This window comes from Maniola jurtina, chromosome 23 (genome assembly GCF_905333055.1).
Source record: "Maniola jurtina chromosome 23, ilManJurt1.1, whole genome shotgun sequence".
Lineage (NCBI taxonomy): Eukaryota > Metazoa > Arthropoda > Insecta > Lepidoptera > Nymphalidae > Maniola > Maniola jurtina.
Window position 1 is genome coordinate 6155286 of NC_060051.1, and position 15595 is coordinate 6170880.

At 35.1% G+C, this 15595-nt stretch overlaps 2 protein-coding genes across 39 annotated transcripts in view; one reads left to right on the plus strand and one right to left on the minus strand.

The window, feature by feature from the left end:
• LOC123877270 (dual specificity protein phosphatase 22-like) overlaps window positions 1-15595 on the minus strand; it is a 76029-nt gene that overhangs the window by 32440 nt on the left and 27994 nt on the right. The window contains exon 2 of one of the 2 annotated variants that reach the window (XR_006798546.1): window positions 2103-2433. The gene's annotated coding sequence lies outside the window, so the exon portion shown is untranslated. Of the gene's footprint in view, window positions 1-1849; window positions 2434-15595 lie in introns of those variants that run through there. The other variant, XR_006798547.1, reaches the window with a different exon arrangement.
• The window catches only part of LOC123877268 (twitchin), a 166470-nt gene that overhangs the window by 26395 nt on the left and 124480 nt on the right, over window positions 1-15595 (plus strand). For 36 of the 37 annotated variants that reach the window (XM_045923836.1, XM_045923840.1, XM_045923871.1 and 33 more), the window contains exons 1-3: window positions 6824-7018; window positions 12694-12937; window positions 15289-15428. In XM_045923836.1, the coding sequence (XP_045779792.1) occupies window positions 12765-12937; window positions 15289-15428 (313 nt within the window). In that variant the 5' untranslated portion in view covers window positions 6824-7018; window positions 12694-12764. Of the gene's footprint in view, window positions 1-6823; window positions 7019-12693; window positions 12938-15288; window positions 15429-15595 lie in introns of those variants that run through there. The other variant, XM_045923837.1, reaches the window with a different exon arrangement.

The window sequence follows — 15595 nt, forward strand, 5'->3', positions numbered from 1 at the left end:
ACATAATCTTTAAAGGTATGGTGACTATACAATAATATAAAAAGTCAAAACACGTTATATTCGTTAACAAACTATACCTACATCTAGCTAAGATATCTATGGTGTTTGACACTGTTTGATTAAACTTTAAACTTTGTAAAAGATTTTTCCTCCAGTATGAGTTTCGGCAAGTACATTATGTAGTAGAGCTAGGTAGTTTACATACCATAATTAGTCCTAGCTTTATGTAATTGTAGCATAATAGGTATGTTCGTTTTGTGTACCATATTTATGAGATTTAGCTTTAAAGTGATGCGTGTATGTACGGACTTTAATAGTATTTTCCTAACAAATAGACATATTTTGAATTTGTATAATTGACTTATATAATATAGTTCATCAGTTTTCTTATATAATTCTTTAGTGGGAAGGAGAGTCTAGTTGGAACAGAACTTTTAACAATTTATTTTGAGATACTTGAAACCCTTTAAAGTAGTTTTTAGTAATTAGTTTTACATGCTCATCCCCAAATCTCTATTGAGTGTTCCTGTAAAATATTGGCTTGTGAGTTATAATTGATACTTCGGACTTTATGCATATACCTACCTTCTTTGATTAAATGGAGGCCTCCTTTAGTTGCTACTGGTCTCGCAATTTTTGATATCTTTATGATTTTTGAAAAATTATTTATAAATTTAGAGTGTCTGCATCTTTTTATTTTAATATTAGCGGAAGAGAACAGAAAAATGAATTTTAGATTAAAGGCTAAATTTGAGTGCTACTGTAGACTGGCAGGTAAAGTTGCGAGGGTAAATAGTTTGGAATTGAATTGAGTTTATCTGCTATTTTCTAATTATATCGGATGGAAAGGGTTGCTGCGAGTGCTCTAAAATTAAGTTGCAATCATAATCAATACCAATGTATCAATAAAACTGTATATTCCTTCTAGTTAAGGTTAGCAAGAATATTAATTTAATTAATTACTATCTTAATTTTTTTTTGTTTTGTTGAACTAAGTCTTTGTCATTTTGGTTGTGAAGTTTACATGTTACTTAAGTTTTAATTTTTTTTTTTTTTTAAAAGCGATGAGACTCGCTTAAAACAGGATGGCCGAGCTGTAAGCTTGGCCCATCTTAATTATCTATAAACGTATAGAAGTTACTGATTAGATAGTTGGCGCCACTCAAATCATAACAAATCATAACATCATATTAGAAGGCGTCATTGATTGGCTGAAGTTGTTCAACATCTGATCGATAAACGTACTGTATATAAAATTCTTATAGTTTTTAGTTGATGAATTGTAGCATAATAAAGGATAATATTTGTAATCAATATATAAGATGAAAACATCTTTATTACTTAGATGATTTGTTAAACGAGCTTGATGATTTGTATATTAGTCACTAAGTTTATTCATTGTACAATTTGGATTGGCCGATAACGATAAGATAAAAAGGGGAGTGGCTAATAAACGTGGAGAGGTTACCTGTAAGAGTGGTTTTAAAACGACGACATTCGGAAATATACTAACGTAAGAGGAACAACATTTATTTGACACAAATGTAAAAGTTAATAAATTTAAATATGAAATAAAAGTATAATAATTTATCATAAAGATTGTGTTTGTGATTTCGTCAGACCTTACCCAAAAATACTAATATTATAAAGAGGAAACCTTTGTATTTTTGTATGTTTGTATTGAATAGGCTCAAAAACTACTGGACCGATTTCAAAATTTCTTGTACCATTACTTAGAGGGATTCTTCCGAATCCGTATAGGCTATATTTTATCCCGGAAAATCAAAGAGTTCCCACGGGAATTTTAAAAAAGCTACATCCACGCGAACGAAGTCGCGGGCATCAGCTAGTTTATTATAAATCGACAGTAGAAATCGTCCTTTCCTTTCATTTAATTTTTATCAAGAATGAATATGTAACCTACTAGTTTGGAATGCCAATATTATGTAGGTGTATTGAAATATATACATCCGATTTTATAGCCACACATCACATAATTAGAATGAATCAGGCAGCCAAATCTATTGATCATCAATTAGTTCTGATCAACCACGTGGTAAATAAAATTCTTGGAATTCTGCGCCGTGTTCAACATCAGATACCTTTGGATCGATTTGATTTTCTTTATCTCTCCTTTCTATTTGAACTACCAAGCACGATTTGTGCCATTTTGCTGTACATTTTTTTCGATGTTCGTTAGTTCTTTAGTATTATAGTATTATTCAATCAATCAATTAGGCATTGGCGTCCACTGCTGGATATAGGCCTTCTCAAGAGCGCGCCAACACACATGGTCCTCCGCTTTCTTTATCCATCCACTTCCTGCTACATCTTAAAGTCATCAGTCCAGCTGTTTGGAAGTCGTCCCATACTGCGCTTGCTGGTATGTGGTCTCCGCTCCAGAACACATCTGGCCGCTGAGGTCTATCGGTTCTGAAACAGATATAATTATTACATTATCAATTATTAATAGTAATTAGATAAGGCTAGCTTAAGTTTTATTGTAATATTTTCAATAAAAAAAAAATAAAAAAAAAAATATTTACTAATTGATGGTGAATTATCTTTTTCAATTTATATCTTTATTTATTTGCAGACACATTTTTACAATAAGATGGATAAAATACCGTGGGAACTCTTTGACTTTCCGGGATAAAAAGTAGCCTATGTGCTAATCTAAAATATTATCTATCTCCTTTCCCAGCTAAATCCGTCTAGTAGTTTTTGCGTGAAAGAGTAACAAACATACACACACACACATATACACACATACACACAAACTTTTGCCTTTATAATATTAGTGTGAAATGTGCTAGTGTGAAGTGTGATAGTGTGATTGTATTCTTTAATTGTTTTAGTTGTTTTTTGAATGTTTGTAATGTATCAATCGTTTAATCTATAGGTGGTAACTATAATAATTATTTCCACTAATTAATTATGAGCAACGTTTCAATTTCTTTACTAATTTCTGAGTTCATGGGAATAAGTACCTATTGTTTGAGCTTGTTGATGTGGCTACTGTTTTGCAACTCTAATGCGGAAACGATAAACAGATATAAATCTTTAACCACAGATACAAAAACACACCAAATAAAATTTAACAGACTCGATGGATTGCTTTAGTCTGGGCTTTTAGTCTTGATTTACGAGCTATTCTTAGTCGTAACACTCCGATTAGAGTTATTTGTTGCTAACATGACGTCCCTAACTTCGAAAATACCCATAGCGTGGGATTTTGGTTTATTTGTTCTATCTACTCAGTTGTTTAAATTAGATATTCTGTGACCGGATATCAATGCATGGTATTTACACCAGATCTTCACCTTGTTGCTATTTAAGAACGCGTGTTTTAACCCCCGACCCAAAAAGAGGGGTGTTATAAGTTTGACGTGCGTATCTGTGTATAATCTGTGTATCTGTCTGTGGCATCGTAGCTCCTAAACTAATGAACCGATTTTAATTTAGTTATTTTTGTTTGAAAGGTGGCTTGATCGAGAGTGTTCTTAGCTATAATCCAAGAAAATCGGTTCAGCCGTTTGAAAGTTATCAGCTCTTTTCTAGTTAATATGTAACCTTCACTTGTCGGGGGTGTTATAAATTTTTTATTTATACTTGTTGATGTTTATATGTCCAACGGTATCTACCTATCGACATTGCCAACTCACTTAGTAGGAGGAGTGGTTTTGTGACGCTGCATTTCTGGTGCAAGGTCGTCTTTTGCTTTTATCAGGCCATGTGTTCGCCACCTATTGCCACTTTAGATTCTCAAATCGTTGAGTTTCGAGAGTTATAGTGGTTTTTATGTCTCTTACTGTGGATTTCATTTCTAATACTTCAATAATGGTTCTTGAATTATCAGAAATGACCCTTGTCTTTTGAGTATCTCCTATTCCTTATTATTAGACATCTATATCCCATGGTCTAGCTTTAGTCTGAGCTTTTGTTGTCTTTTAAATCCATAATTAGGAAAAAAAAACACTTTATTGCACAACCTTACAAAAGTATCTTCATACAAAATGATAAGGTTTGAGAACGTTATCTCACAGTCAACCTTAGAAAATCGGAACAGAAATAAAGTAAGGAAAAATAGACTATTGCAATGACAGTATTAAAAAAGGAAGACAAGAAATCTATACTAATAAATAAAATTGGAGTGTCTGTCTGTAATTTCGAAATAACTACCTCATATTAAGCTCATATGGTTATTTGAACGATACCAACACTGAATCACACGTTTTTAAAATTTTTGTCTGTCTGTCTGTCTGTCTGTCTGTCTGTCTGTCTGTCTGTTTGAAAAGGCTAATCTTCGGAACGGCTGGACCGATTTTGACGGGGTTTTCACAGACAAGTAGAGAATTGACCAGGGAGTAACATAGGCTACTTTTTTAACCGACTTTCAAAAAGGGAGTTGTGTTTTTCTACCTATGTACACCGAAATCTCCGAGATTTCTGAACCGATTTGCGTCATTTCTTTTTTAATCGATAGAGGAACTTCGCGACATTGTTTCATAAAAAATTTGGAGTCCAACTCCTCAATCCTGATGCTGCAGGGGATCTGACCAATCCACGCGGGCGAAGCTGCGGGCATCAGCTAGTAACTAAATAAGAGAAGAAGAAAAAATAAGAGTAAATAAAATAAGTTTCTAGCTATAATCAAGTGTGAGTATTCTCAAAGTGTTAAACTTCCCTACGCGTCACAATCTAAACTCAAATACATTTTGACTCAACAATGATGAGTAGAATTACGACTTTTGTGGATTTATTAGTCACCTGACTCCTGTTTTCCAGTTGCCAAGAGCTAATTTAACGAAAAATACGAGTAAGAAGAACGACCGCCAATAACACTCAACCGTCAACCGAACTTGTTTTCAACAGTGACCAAGTAACAAATTTATTGCAGGTATTTCAGGGACGAAACACTGAAATGTTCTCACAATTGTAGCTGTTAAAGTAAATTTATGGTTATCGCCGATTATTTAATCTGATTTAATACACAAAAGTGTTTCTTGAAACTACTTCGTTGAAATGAAAAGTGTTTTGATAAATGAGTTGAAAATAATAAAACATTTAAGCTCAGATAATTTCGTTATAGAAAAATATGGAACATTGATGGAATTATAGAAGAACATAATAGCACGAGCGTATCAAAGGGGAGCTATGATCCTCAAGGTCGATGGAATGATGCAGGAAAAAGAAGAATTATTGCTATATATGTATTTAGATACTTGTATAATTTTTAAACAAAGTTGAAAGAAGTAGGGAAATCAGCATTTCGGAAAGAGTTTCACATTGAAAAATCTGAAAACATTTTGAAAATGGCAACCCCTAGTGCTACACCAAAATAAAAGTTTATATTAATTGGTTAGATAAAAATAAATGAAGTTCAATTCGGTCGATGAACTGATGCAACATTTTGTAAACGACAATTTTAAGAATGCCAAAAGTATTTTTAACTGAAAATTGATGAGTATAAATGAGTTTATCACTCCAAATAAATCTTTCTTTATATCTCAATAGTATGCGACGAAAGAATTTAAACAAATAAACCCAAAAGGATAAATGAAATATTTGATTACTTATGTGATGTCTTTGTTTTTTAATATAATTCGAAATAATTAAAAAGAATCGAATCGATTATCTAGAAATTTAAATCGTACGGCACCAAGTTTGTTGGCTTGAACAATAAAGAGGATGGGAAAGGATCGTGCTGTTAAGAAAGGGGTGGCTAGTGCCTACTTGGGTGGTTCAATAGGACACAGAATTGGTGAACTCCCGAGGTATCATGTCTTGATAGACGAACCATGAAGCCTACAAGCACTTGGAAGAATAAGTTTTTCAGAACAGTTTCTAACGTAAATTGCCAAAATCCTTCTTTGGTATTTTTTTTTGTATTTAATGACTAATAAGCCTTTGACTGCTATCCTACCTAGCAGTAAGTGACAATGCAGTCTAAGGTGGAAACGGACTAATCTGAAAGCAGTATGGCCAATAATAATTAGTTTCACTTGTTATGGTAGTTTCAATTTAAACAATTTCATATACGTTATCTTGCTTACTGGAACCCTAAATCGTATGGTGGCCCATCTTTGTCAGTTGCTTAATCTACTTACTAGTGACGGCTGATGGTCCCATCAAACCAAACTCTGAGCCAATTTAGAAATTCTTCGTCGTCGTTGTCATCATCAATTGATAGAGATTAACATCTGGACATAGGTCTTCAATCTTATAGGGACTTCCACATGCCACGGTCTTGCACCGCCTAGTTATTGCATGGTAGTTGAACCCGGGACCTCCGTGGCGCTGACTCAGATATGAATGAATGAATGAATGAATATACTTTTATTGTACACCACAAAATTAGTACAGAAAAACACATAAAAAGCTCAACAAAATATAGGTGCAATTTGGCGGCCTTTTCGCTACCTAGCGATCTCTTCCAGGCAACCAAAATGGTCAAAATATATAAATATGATTTTTTTTAAAGAATATTAGCCGTGCTAATCATGACTAATATTCCCCTTTCCCCTCCAATTAATCTTACAGCTTGTGCCAGGAGTGGGGATGACAATAGTGCAACGGGAACCGCCGACCTTTCGGAATTCAGTCCGCTCCTCAACCGTTGAGCTATCGAGGCTATATGTCGCCACTGAGCCATGAAACTTAGCATGATCGGTTTCCCACATCCTCTGCAGGTTCATTATCGTTAGATCATTTTCTATCTTCAACGGAAAACACCTCTGCATTAGCTACGTCACCATCGGTTATCCAACTGGCTGCATCGGCCCACGCGAATTCCCACACCGCCTGGGCCAAGCGCCAACTTTTCATAGTTTAGTTACGATTTCGAAAACGACCCGACGCGTCCCGCCGCCGGCGATTCCCCTTATTTCTCTCGAATCCATTTTCGCTTTAACTTCATCAAGTTCTCGATACTTGTCACTTTGAATTGTGTGATTGTGTTTTGATTGTGTGTCAAGACGATTTGTGAATTGGATTTTGTTTCACCTGTTGTCTATAGGTACGTACTTAACAAAATTTTGTTCATTATATAGAACTTTCTTCGTTTCATCAACAGTTTAATATTGTGCAATAAATAAATATCTGGGATTTTCAATTTAATTGGTGATCTTAAATAATTACCTATATTATTTCTTTATTTATGCCGGCAGTTATAGAAAATTTGAGTGAAGATTTTTATTTGCAATTTTTGCAATTTCGCGCTGTAATTTAAACAAAAGTTGATAAAACGGCAAAGCTACGTGATATAAAATTAAAGCACGTTAATTTTGAGAAACATAAAATGTCTTCATTTTCATGTCAGTGGCGAATCACAAAATTTGATTGAAAAACACTTCGATTTCAAAGGGAACCAGTGAAACGGATCAGCATTAGGTAATCGTCGGAAGTTATAAGAAAACGAAAAGACTACGAGGCCTTCAGCGTTTACAGAAATAGATCGCGACGTTTCATTTATACTTGTGAAAATTTTAACACCAGTAGCACCTACAACACTTCACCTTGCTACTAGATGGCGCTGACCGCTAAGAAAATGACTCACTCGAGAGCTTTTCCGAGCCAAATCTACGGTTAGGTGTCACTAATGATGATTTGTTACACGAGATCGATTGCGATTTCATTGAAATAAGTATTATAGAACATTATACGTTAAGTTTCTGATCCACGGCGATTTAGACTAGGTTACTGAGTATACCCATAGGCCTTTTACTTAATACCTCTCTGAGTACATACTAAATGGATATTAATGTTAAGTTTTCATTTTTGTTAGTTTGAGATTTGTATTTTAATTAAATAATGACAATGATTGACGATGAACAAAGTAATGATGATGGAAAATGACTATATATATACAATTACAATAGATGTAATTAAATTGAATGACGCAGAAAAACTTGCAAAACTAAACTTAACTGAATTTTTAGAAAATTAGTTAACTTTTACTGGCTACAGTAATAACTAGAAAAGAGCTGATAATTTTCAAACGGCTGAACCGATTTTCTTGGATTATAGCTAAGAACACTCTCGATCAAGCCACCTGTCAAAAAAAAATTAAATTAAAATCGGTTCATTAGTTCAGGAGCTATGATGCCACAGACAGATACACAGATACATAGATACACACGTCAAACCTATAACACCCCTCTTTTTGGGTCGGGGGTTAATAATGTCACAAATGAAGTGAATGAAAATAAAGCAATGATTACGACGGATAAACAGATTGTATAATAAACAATAACATGGTTATTTATTTATAGGTTATTACATTATGCAAACATAAAAAATATTAGGAAGCAATAAAATATTGTTGCAGTTCTATGCATGAATATAAGAGATCTTCTTTCATAGTATAGAATTATTAACAAACTAGCTGATGCCCGCAGCTTCGCCCGCGTGGATTTAGGTTTTTAGAAATCCCGTGGGAACTCTTTAATTTTCCGGGATAAAAAGTAGCCTATGTGCTAATCCAGGATGTTATCTCTCTCCATTCCAAATTTCAGCCAAATCCGTTCAGAAGTTTTTGCGTGAAGGAGTAACAAACATACACACACACACATACAAACTTTCACCTTTATAATATTAGTGTGAAGTGTGATAGTGTGATGTGATGTGATAGTGTGATTGTAAAATATTCTGTGGCTTCTACAAATAAATTGATTTTAAATAATATAAAAACTGGCCAAGTGCGAATCAGACTCGCGCACCAGGGTTCCGTACTCAGGTATTTTTTCCTACATTTTGCACCCTTCCCGTTGATCTAGAATCATGCAATTTAGCAGGTAGGTAGGTCTTATAGCACACATAAGGGGAAAAATCCGAAAACTGTTTTATGGTTACATCACAAAAAAAATTTAAAAAGAGTCATGAACAATTAATATTAATTAGTATTTCCTATTTTTAAAGTAAGATTACCTACTAAGTATTGTACCAAGTGCGATATCACATGAAAGGGAATTTACATTCTAAAATAGTTTTTTACTTCAACATTTACAGTTTTTTTTTATATAAAATTACATCTAAATTAAAACTAAAAGCAAATAAAAATAATTAAATTAAATTAAATCTAAAACCTCGTTTTTCACTTATTTTTATGCATAATATTTTTGATTTATCGTGCAAAATGTCGAAAAAATCCTCGGTGCGCGAGTCTGACTCGGACTTGGGCGTTTTTTAAAAAGAATGTCACGGCACAGGTAAATTATTAAATTCCTACGTATGTGTGTTCGTTTGTTACTAAGCGTTCCTAAGCTAGTCAACAAAAACCACGATAAACTATAGGAAAATCGTTCGCAAAATAATTTCACATAATTGGCCTTGACCTTGATATCACTTGACCATTTTCCACACTTTTTTCTAATGGTTAGAAGAAATGATAAATAATAGGCACCTATATCTACTCTCTACAAGATAAAGTTGAAAACTAAAACCCGACTGCGATCGTCTTAATAAACGCTGAAATACTATAGTAAAATTGTTTTTCTGTCGCTTGGTATATTTTAATGTTGTAGTACATTTATGAAGTTTAGGCGCTACGGTGGAACACACACAATCTGGATACAAACATACATACCCACATACATACATACATACATAGACTGCTAAAATCATAACCCTTCCTTTTAGCTTTGCCGCAGTCGGGTAAAAATGCAACAAATAGACAAAATTTTTATCAATACTACGACCTCACCTGAATTTTGATGAAGTACTTCATTAGTATTTATTAGTATCTACTTACTTCGATCTTTGTGTTTTTCATGAAGTTTACATCCATACTAATATTATAAATGCGAAAGTGTGTCTGTCTGTCTGTCTGCTACCTTTTAACGGCCCAACAGTTTAACCGATTCTGACGAAATTTGGTACAAAGTTAGCTTACATCCTGGGGAAGGACATAGGCTACTTTTTATCAAAGAAAGAGAATCAAAGAGTTCCCACGGAATTCTTAAAGGTCCATCCGTTTAACCGATTTATATGAAATATGATACTGAAATAGCTTGACATCCCCGTAATTAATGTAGAAAACTTTTTACCGCAGAAAATCAAGCAGTTCCCACGGGATCTTAAAAAACCTAAATCCACGCGGACGAAGTCGCGGGCATCCTCTAGTCTTCTATAATACTTAGTCCGTCTAACATGAAAATGGAACTATAGTAAATTAGTTAATATAGAAAGCTCAGTTAAAACGATTTTTTTACCAGTCATTGCTTTTGTACACAGCCACAAGTAACCATTCACACTTGATGATCTAAAGTTTACTGGGAGATAACATTCTCGAGCATTAAGGCGGAACATATTTGCAAAGTATTGCAATACTTTGCAAATATGTTACAAATATGAGTTTTTCGGTAACTATTGTGGCTAAAATGTACTCAATAAAATGGAAGTACAAATTAATAACCATAAATTGGTCCTTGATCTCCAAATATAAGTAAAGTTTTTGATGAAAATTATTATTTTTGATACCATTTAAGAATGATTTTCCCCACGGTTTCCCCACGATGTTTTCCTTCACCATTAAAGCAGCTGTTAAGTTATGAGAAGTTAGAGGTGAATGCCTGGAATCGAACCTCTGACCCTCCGAATAGGAGGCCAACGCGTTAGCCACTAGGCTATCAGCAGCTTAAAGTTTAACATGCGAGTCCTGTTATCAACACTTACCAAGCAAAAAGACTTTATTTTTATTTTTATTTATTTATTATTATTTACATTAAAAATATACAGAGAGTTTTTGTTACAGTCAGCGGTCTTTTATTCATAATCTGCAAAAAATAAAAGAATTTGTTCAGTATTGTATTGTATTTATTTATTCTTCGTTTCAGACTTATAAAAGCACTTACGAAAGTCACAATACACTGAAAAAATAAGTCTACCAAATATGTAGGATCTAAATAATATCAATATCAAAATCAGTGCACCTTAAATCTGATAAGAAAAATTGCATCTTAAATATCCGGAGAAAACTTTTATTAGCTATAGATTCTACCTCTAATTCAAACAAAAAATTCAACATATTTATCTTCAATTAGACTTTTACAAGCACTTTTGAATCGTCAAGAGCATCTACTATATAGGTACATTATATATATTATATCATAATAGGTATACCTACCTGTGGTATTTCGAACCATCTCTCCATCACAATAATATACTTGAACTTGTCTCAACATATTGCAAATTTTACTTAACATGTTGTCTTTGTGTATACTTAGTGGTGATAGCCTAGTCACTAGGCAAAGGTTTAAGTCCATGGATAAGACTTCAACCTTTTGTTCAGAGGTCCAGGGCTCGATCTTAGGCACACAACTCCAACTTAACGGAGCTACGAGAATACGTTTTAAGCAATTAAGTATCACTTTCTTTAATGGTCAAGCAAAAAGTCGTGAAGAAACCTGAGAGTTAAAAACATTGTAAAAGATGTGTGAAGTCTACCAATCCAAACTTAGTATGGTGGCCTAAGCTCTTCTCAATCTTAGATAAGACCCGTGTGTAGTAGGGGGCGGGCGTTGGGTTGAGATGATGATGATTGCAGTCCCAGTAGATAAAAAGTAGCCTACTTATGTGTTAATCCAGAGTCTAATCTATCTCCATTCCGAATTTCAGCTAAATCTGTTCGGTAGTTTTTGCGTGAAAGAGTAATAAACGTATACAGACACATAGGCACACATATTATTATGTACATAGGCACACAACTTTCGGCTTTATTAACCCCCGATCCAAAAAGAGGCGTGTCATAAGTTTGACGTGTATATCTATGTATCTGTGTATCTGTCTGTGGCGTCGTAGCTCCTAAACTAATGAACCGATTTTAATTTAGTTTTTTTTTTTGTTTGAAAGGTGGCTTGATCGAGAGTGTTCTTAGCTATAATCCAAGAAAATCGGTTCAGCCGTTTGAAAGTTATCAGCTCTTTTCTAGTTACTGTAACCTTCACTTGTCGGGGGTGTTATAAATTTTTAATTTACACTTGTAATATTAAAGTGAAATATTAGTGTGATGTGATTATAAGGCAATCATAAGAACGTAAATATTCATAAGAATTGTTTTTTTTTCTGAATGTGTCATGCTGTTGTCCTATCGGTCGTTGCAGCGTCACCAGGGGATCTTTACTCATGTCCGACTAGCGCAGAAGTCTGCTAGAGGTTAAGATAAATGCATAAAGACTGAGTATGTTCTGAGAAAAGATAAAAGCTGAGCGCGATTCAGGTTTCTACTAACACGATCTAGTTATTAGGGTTCCGTTCCTCAAAAGGAAAACGGATCACTTATAGGATCACTTTGTCTGTCTAGCTGTATGTATGTCTGTCCGTCCGTCCGCCCGTCGTGTCTGTTAAGAAAACCTATAGGGTCCCGTTCCCGTATATCCCGTTGACCTAGAATTATGAAATTTGGCAGGTAGTTCTTATAGCACAAGTACAGGAATAAATCTGAAAACCGCGAATCGTGGTTACATCATTAAAAAAAAATTAAAATGTGTTTCAATTTTCAAAGTAAGATAACTATATCAATCATATGAAAGAACTTTACCTGTACATTCTAAAACAGATTTTTATTTATTTTTATGTATAATAGTTTTTGATTTATCGTGCACAATGTTGGAAAAAATACCCGAGTACGGAATCCTCAGTGCGCGAGTCTGACTCGCACTTGGCCGGTTTTTAATAATGATGTTTCTCTCACAGGATCATAGCTCGTCCTTTTCAAGAAGTGACCAGCCCCCCCTCTCAATCAGTGATGACAAACCGCTAGCACGATGGGGGTGACCGACGATTTTGCCCCGAGCTTCACGCAGAAGCCCCAGCTTCGCCAGGAGGACGATGGCAACAAGCTGGTGTTCGAGTGCCAGCTCCTGGCGTCTCCGAAGCCGGAGATCAGCTGGTACCGCAGCGATGAACTGCTCAAGGAGGATACTAGGACACAGTTTAAGTAAGTACATCTTTGTTATCAATGTTAGTCTGTGCTCTTACATTGTGATAGACGATGATGTGGTAAATTGAAGTGGGCTATTTTGAACGGGAAGGATTCGTTCAAATTGGTGCCTATAAATACTTGTCCCTAGTTAGTTTCTATAAAGTATGCAAAACAAGTAAGAAGTCCAATGTGAACACGAGGTGTATGACTGCGCATTGTACACAAAAGGTAACGGACTTGTGTATTTAATCCTTACTTACCGGTATGCGCAAACCACCATGTTGCAACTTCAGATTAGATTACTTGTTTTGCGTAATTTTAAAGTATCTGCACTGTTTTTTTAAATATTGCTAAAACGGACGGAACATAAATTTTACATTTAGTGACCATGCACGTAAGTCACGAGGTTTAACAGCTCTAAATTAAATTTAAAACTATCAAACTGCGTCTGTCCTTTTCATATAACAGTAGTAAGAAGAAGATGCCAATACCCTAAAATTTAGTTGCGCTCAGAATCAGTACCCATGTCACTCTTGAGGTCTTCCATGCAAAAAATCACATCAATTTGTTGCTCCGTTTCTATGTGATTTATGGACAAATCAATAAACACACTTACGTATCTATACTAATAAATAAAATTGGAGTGTCTGTCTGTAATCTATACTCTATACTAATAAATAAAATTGGAGTGTCTGTCTGTAATTTCGAAATAACTACCGCATATTGAGGTCATATGGTTATTTGAACGATACTATAACTGAATCACACGTTTTTAAAATTTTTGTCTGTCTGTCTGTCTGTCTGTCTATCTGTTTGAAAAGGCTAATCTTGGGAACGGCTGCACCGATTTTGACGGGATTTTCACAGACAAGTAGAGAATTGACCAGGAAGTAACATAGGCTACTTTTTTAACCGACTTTCAAAAAGGGAGTTGTGTTTTTCTACATATGTACACCGAAATCTCCGAGATTTCTGAACCGATTTGCGTCATTTCTTTTTTAATCGATAGAGGAACTTTGCGACATTGTTTCATAAAAAATTTGGAGTCCAACTCCTCAATCCTGATGCTACAGGGGATCTGACCAATCCACGCGGGCGAAGCTGCGGGCATCAGCTAGTTTATAATATGCTTAGTAGGTAATGGGTAATGATACTCGTAGATAGTGATTCGTACATCACCCGATAGTATCGACTGATTGGTTAATGTGTGAACTGGCTTGCAATTAGCGGTGACAAACATAAGGTCATCGACACAGATCCGACAGGCGACATTATCACTATGTTCGTCTTAATGCTCCTTTCATTGCTAATAGGAGCCAAGACAATCGAAAGTTGACACATTTGGCACCGTCTACCATACCGTCTCGAACGAATAAAAAAGGATATTTTATTTTATTTAACCGTTTAAAACGAAAGACTGTTATTAGATGACACTGTTTCATTGTAGTATCATTATGATCAACCCATCGCCGCACCGGCCCACTACTGAGTAGGGGTTTCCTTTCAGAATGAGAAGGGTTTAGTTAGGCCATAGGAAAACTGGAGGAAAGCTGCATGTCTGATAGTTCTTCATAATTTTCTCAAAGGGTGTGTGAAGTCTGCCAATCCGCATTTGGCCATTGTTCGCTATGATAATAATAAGAGTAGACTACCTGACTGGGCGGCCGGGTTTATTGTGGAATGTGGACTTTCTCAGACTATGGCGCGTTTTGACGTTAAAATACGTAATTTTCAACTGACAATCAAAGAGTGTACAATGGTACAATCATTGATTTTAGAAGAGAGCCACCCCTAATGGTATTTATTTCTATTCACTACCCATATATCTATTAAACAAACAAACTCTTAGCAACGAAACAACGGATTGACGGGATTTGCATGGGTACTTATAGTTAAAGACCTGGAGTGTATAACGTATAACTACTTTTATTCCGGAAAATCAAAGTTTTTTTTAAGGATTTTTAAAGACCTAAATTCACGCCGTCGATGTCGCAGGCATCACCTGGTTAGAAAACTTATACCTCATTTCTGTATGTTTACTTATTGAATGTAATATGCTATGAATTTTTGTTTCATCAGAAGGTGTGGTGCAAACTAACTAACTGCTTTTACAAAAATTAAACTTGTTAAAGCCTTACTTCCTACAAAACTTCCTATTCTGAAGGTTTTTATTTTAGTCTCCTTCCAAGATTCGGGTCGGACTCATTATTGTTTAGAGTAGGACCTCTACGCGTAGAACCTGTGTTATACGCGTAGGTTTTGTGAGGGCATTCCAATACATAATTCGTTAAATATATTTAAATAATACCTGCTTTTTTATAAGTGATGCTTTTGTTTTTTATATAATGTTTCTCTCTTCTCCGCAGGATCCAGAGTATAGCCAACGACAAATTCCTGGTGGTGCTGGAGCTGGATGACGTGATCGAGACCGACGCGGGGCTCTACAAAGTTAAGGCTAAGAACAAGATGGGCGAGGTGGCCGCCTCTATTAACCTTAACTTTAGCCGTAAGTGTGCATTACCTTCTATTTACTAAACGTTAACTCCCATACCTACTAATAAAAAAAAACCGGCCAAGTGTCAATGGGAAGTACCCTATAGGTTTTCTTGACAGACACGACGGACAGACAGACAGACAGACAAACAACAAAGTGATCCTATAAGGGTTCCGTTT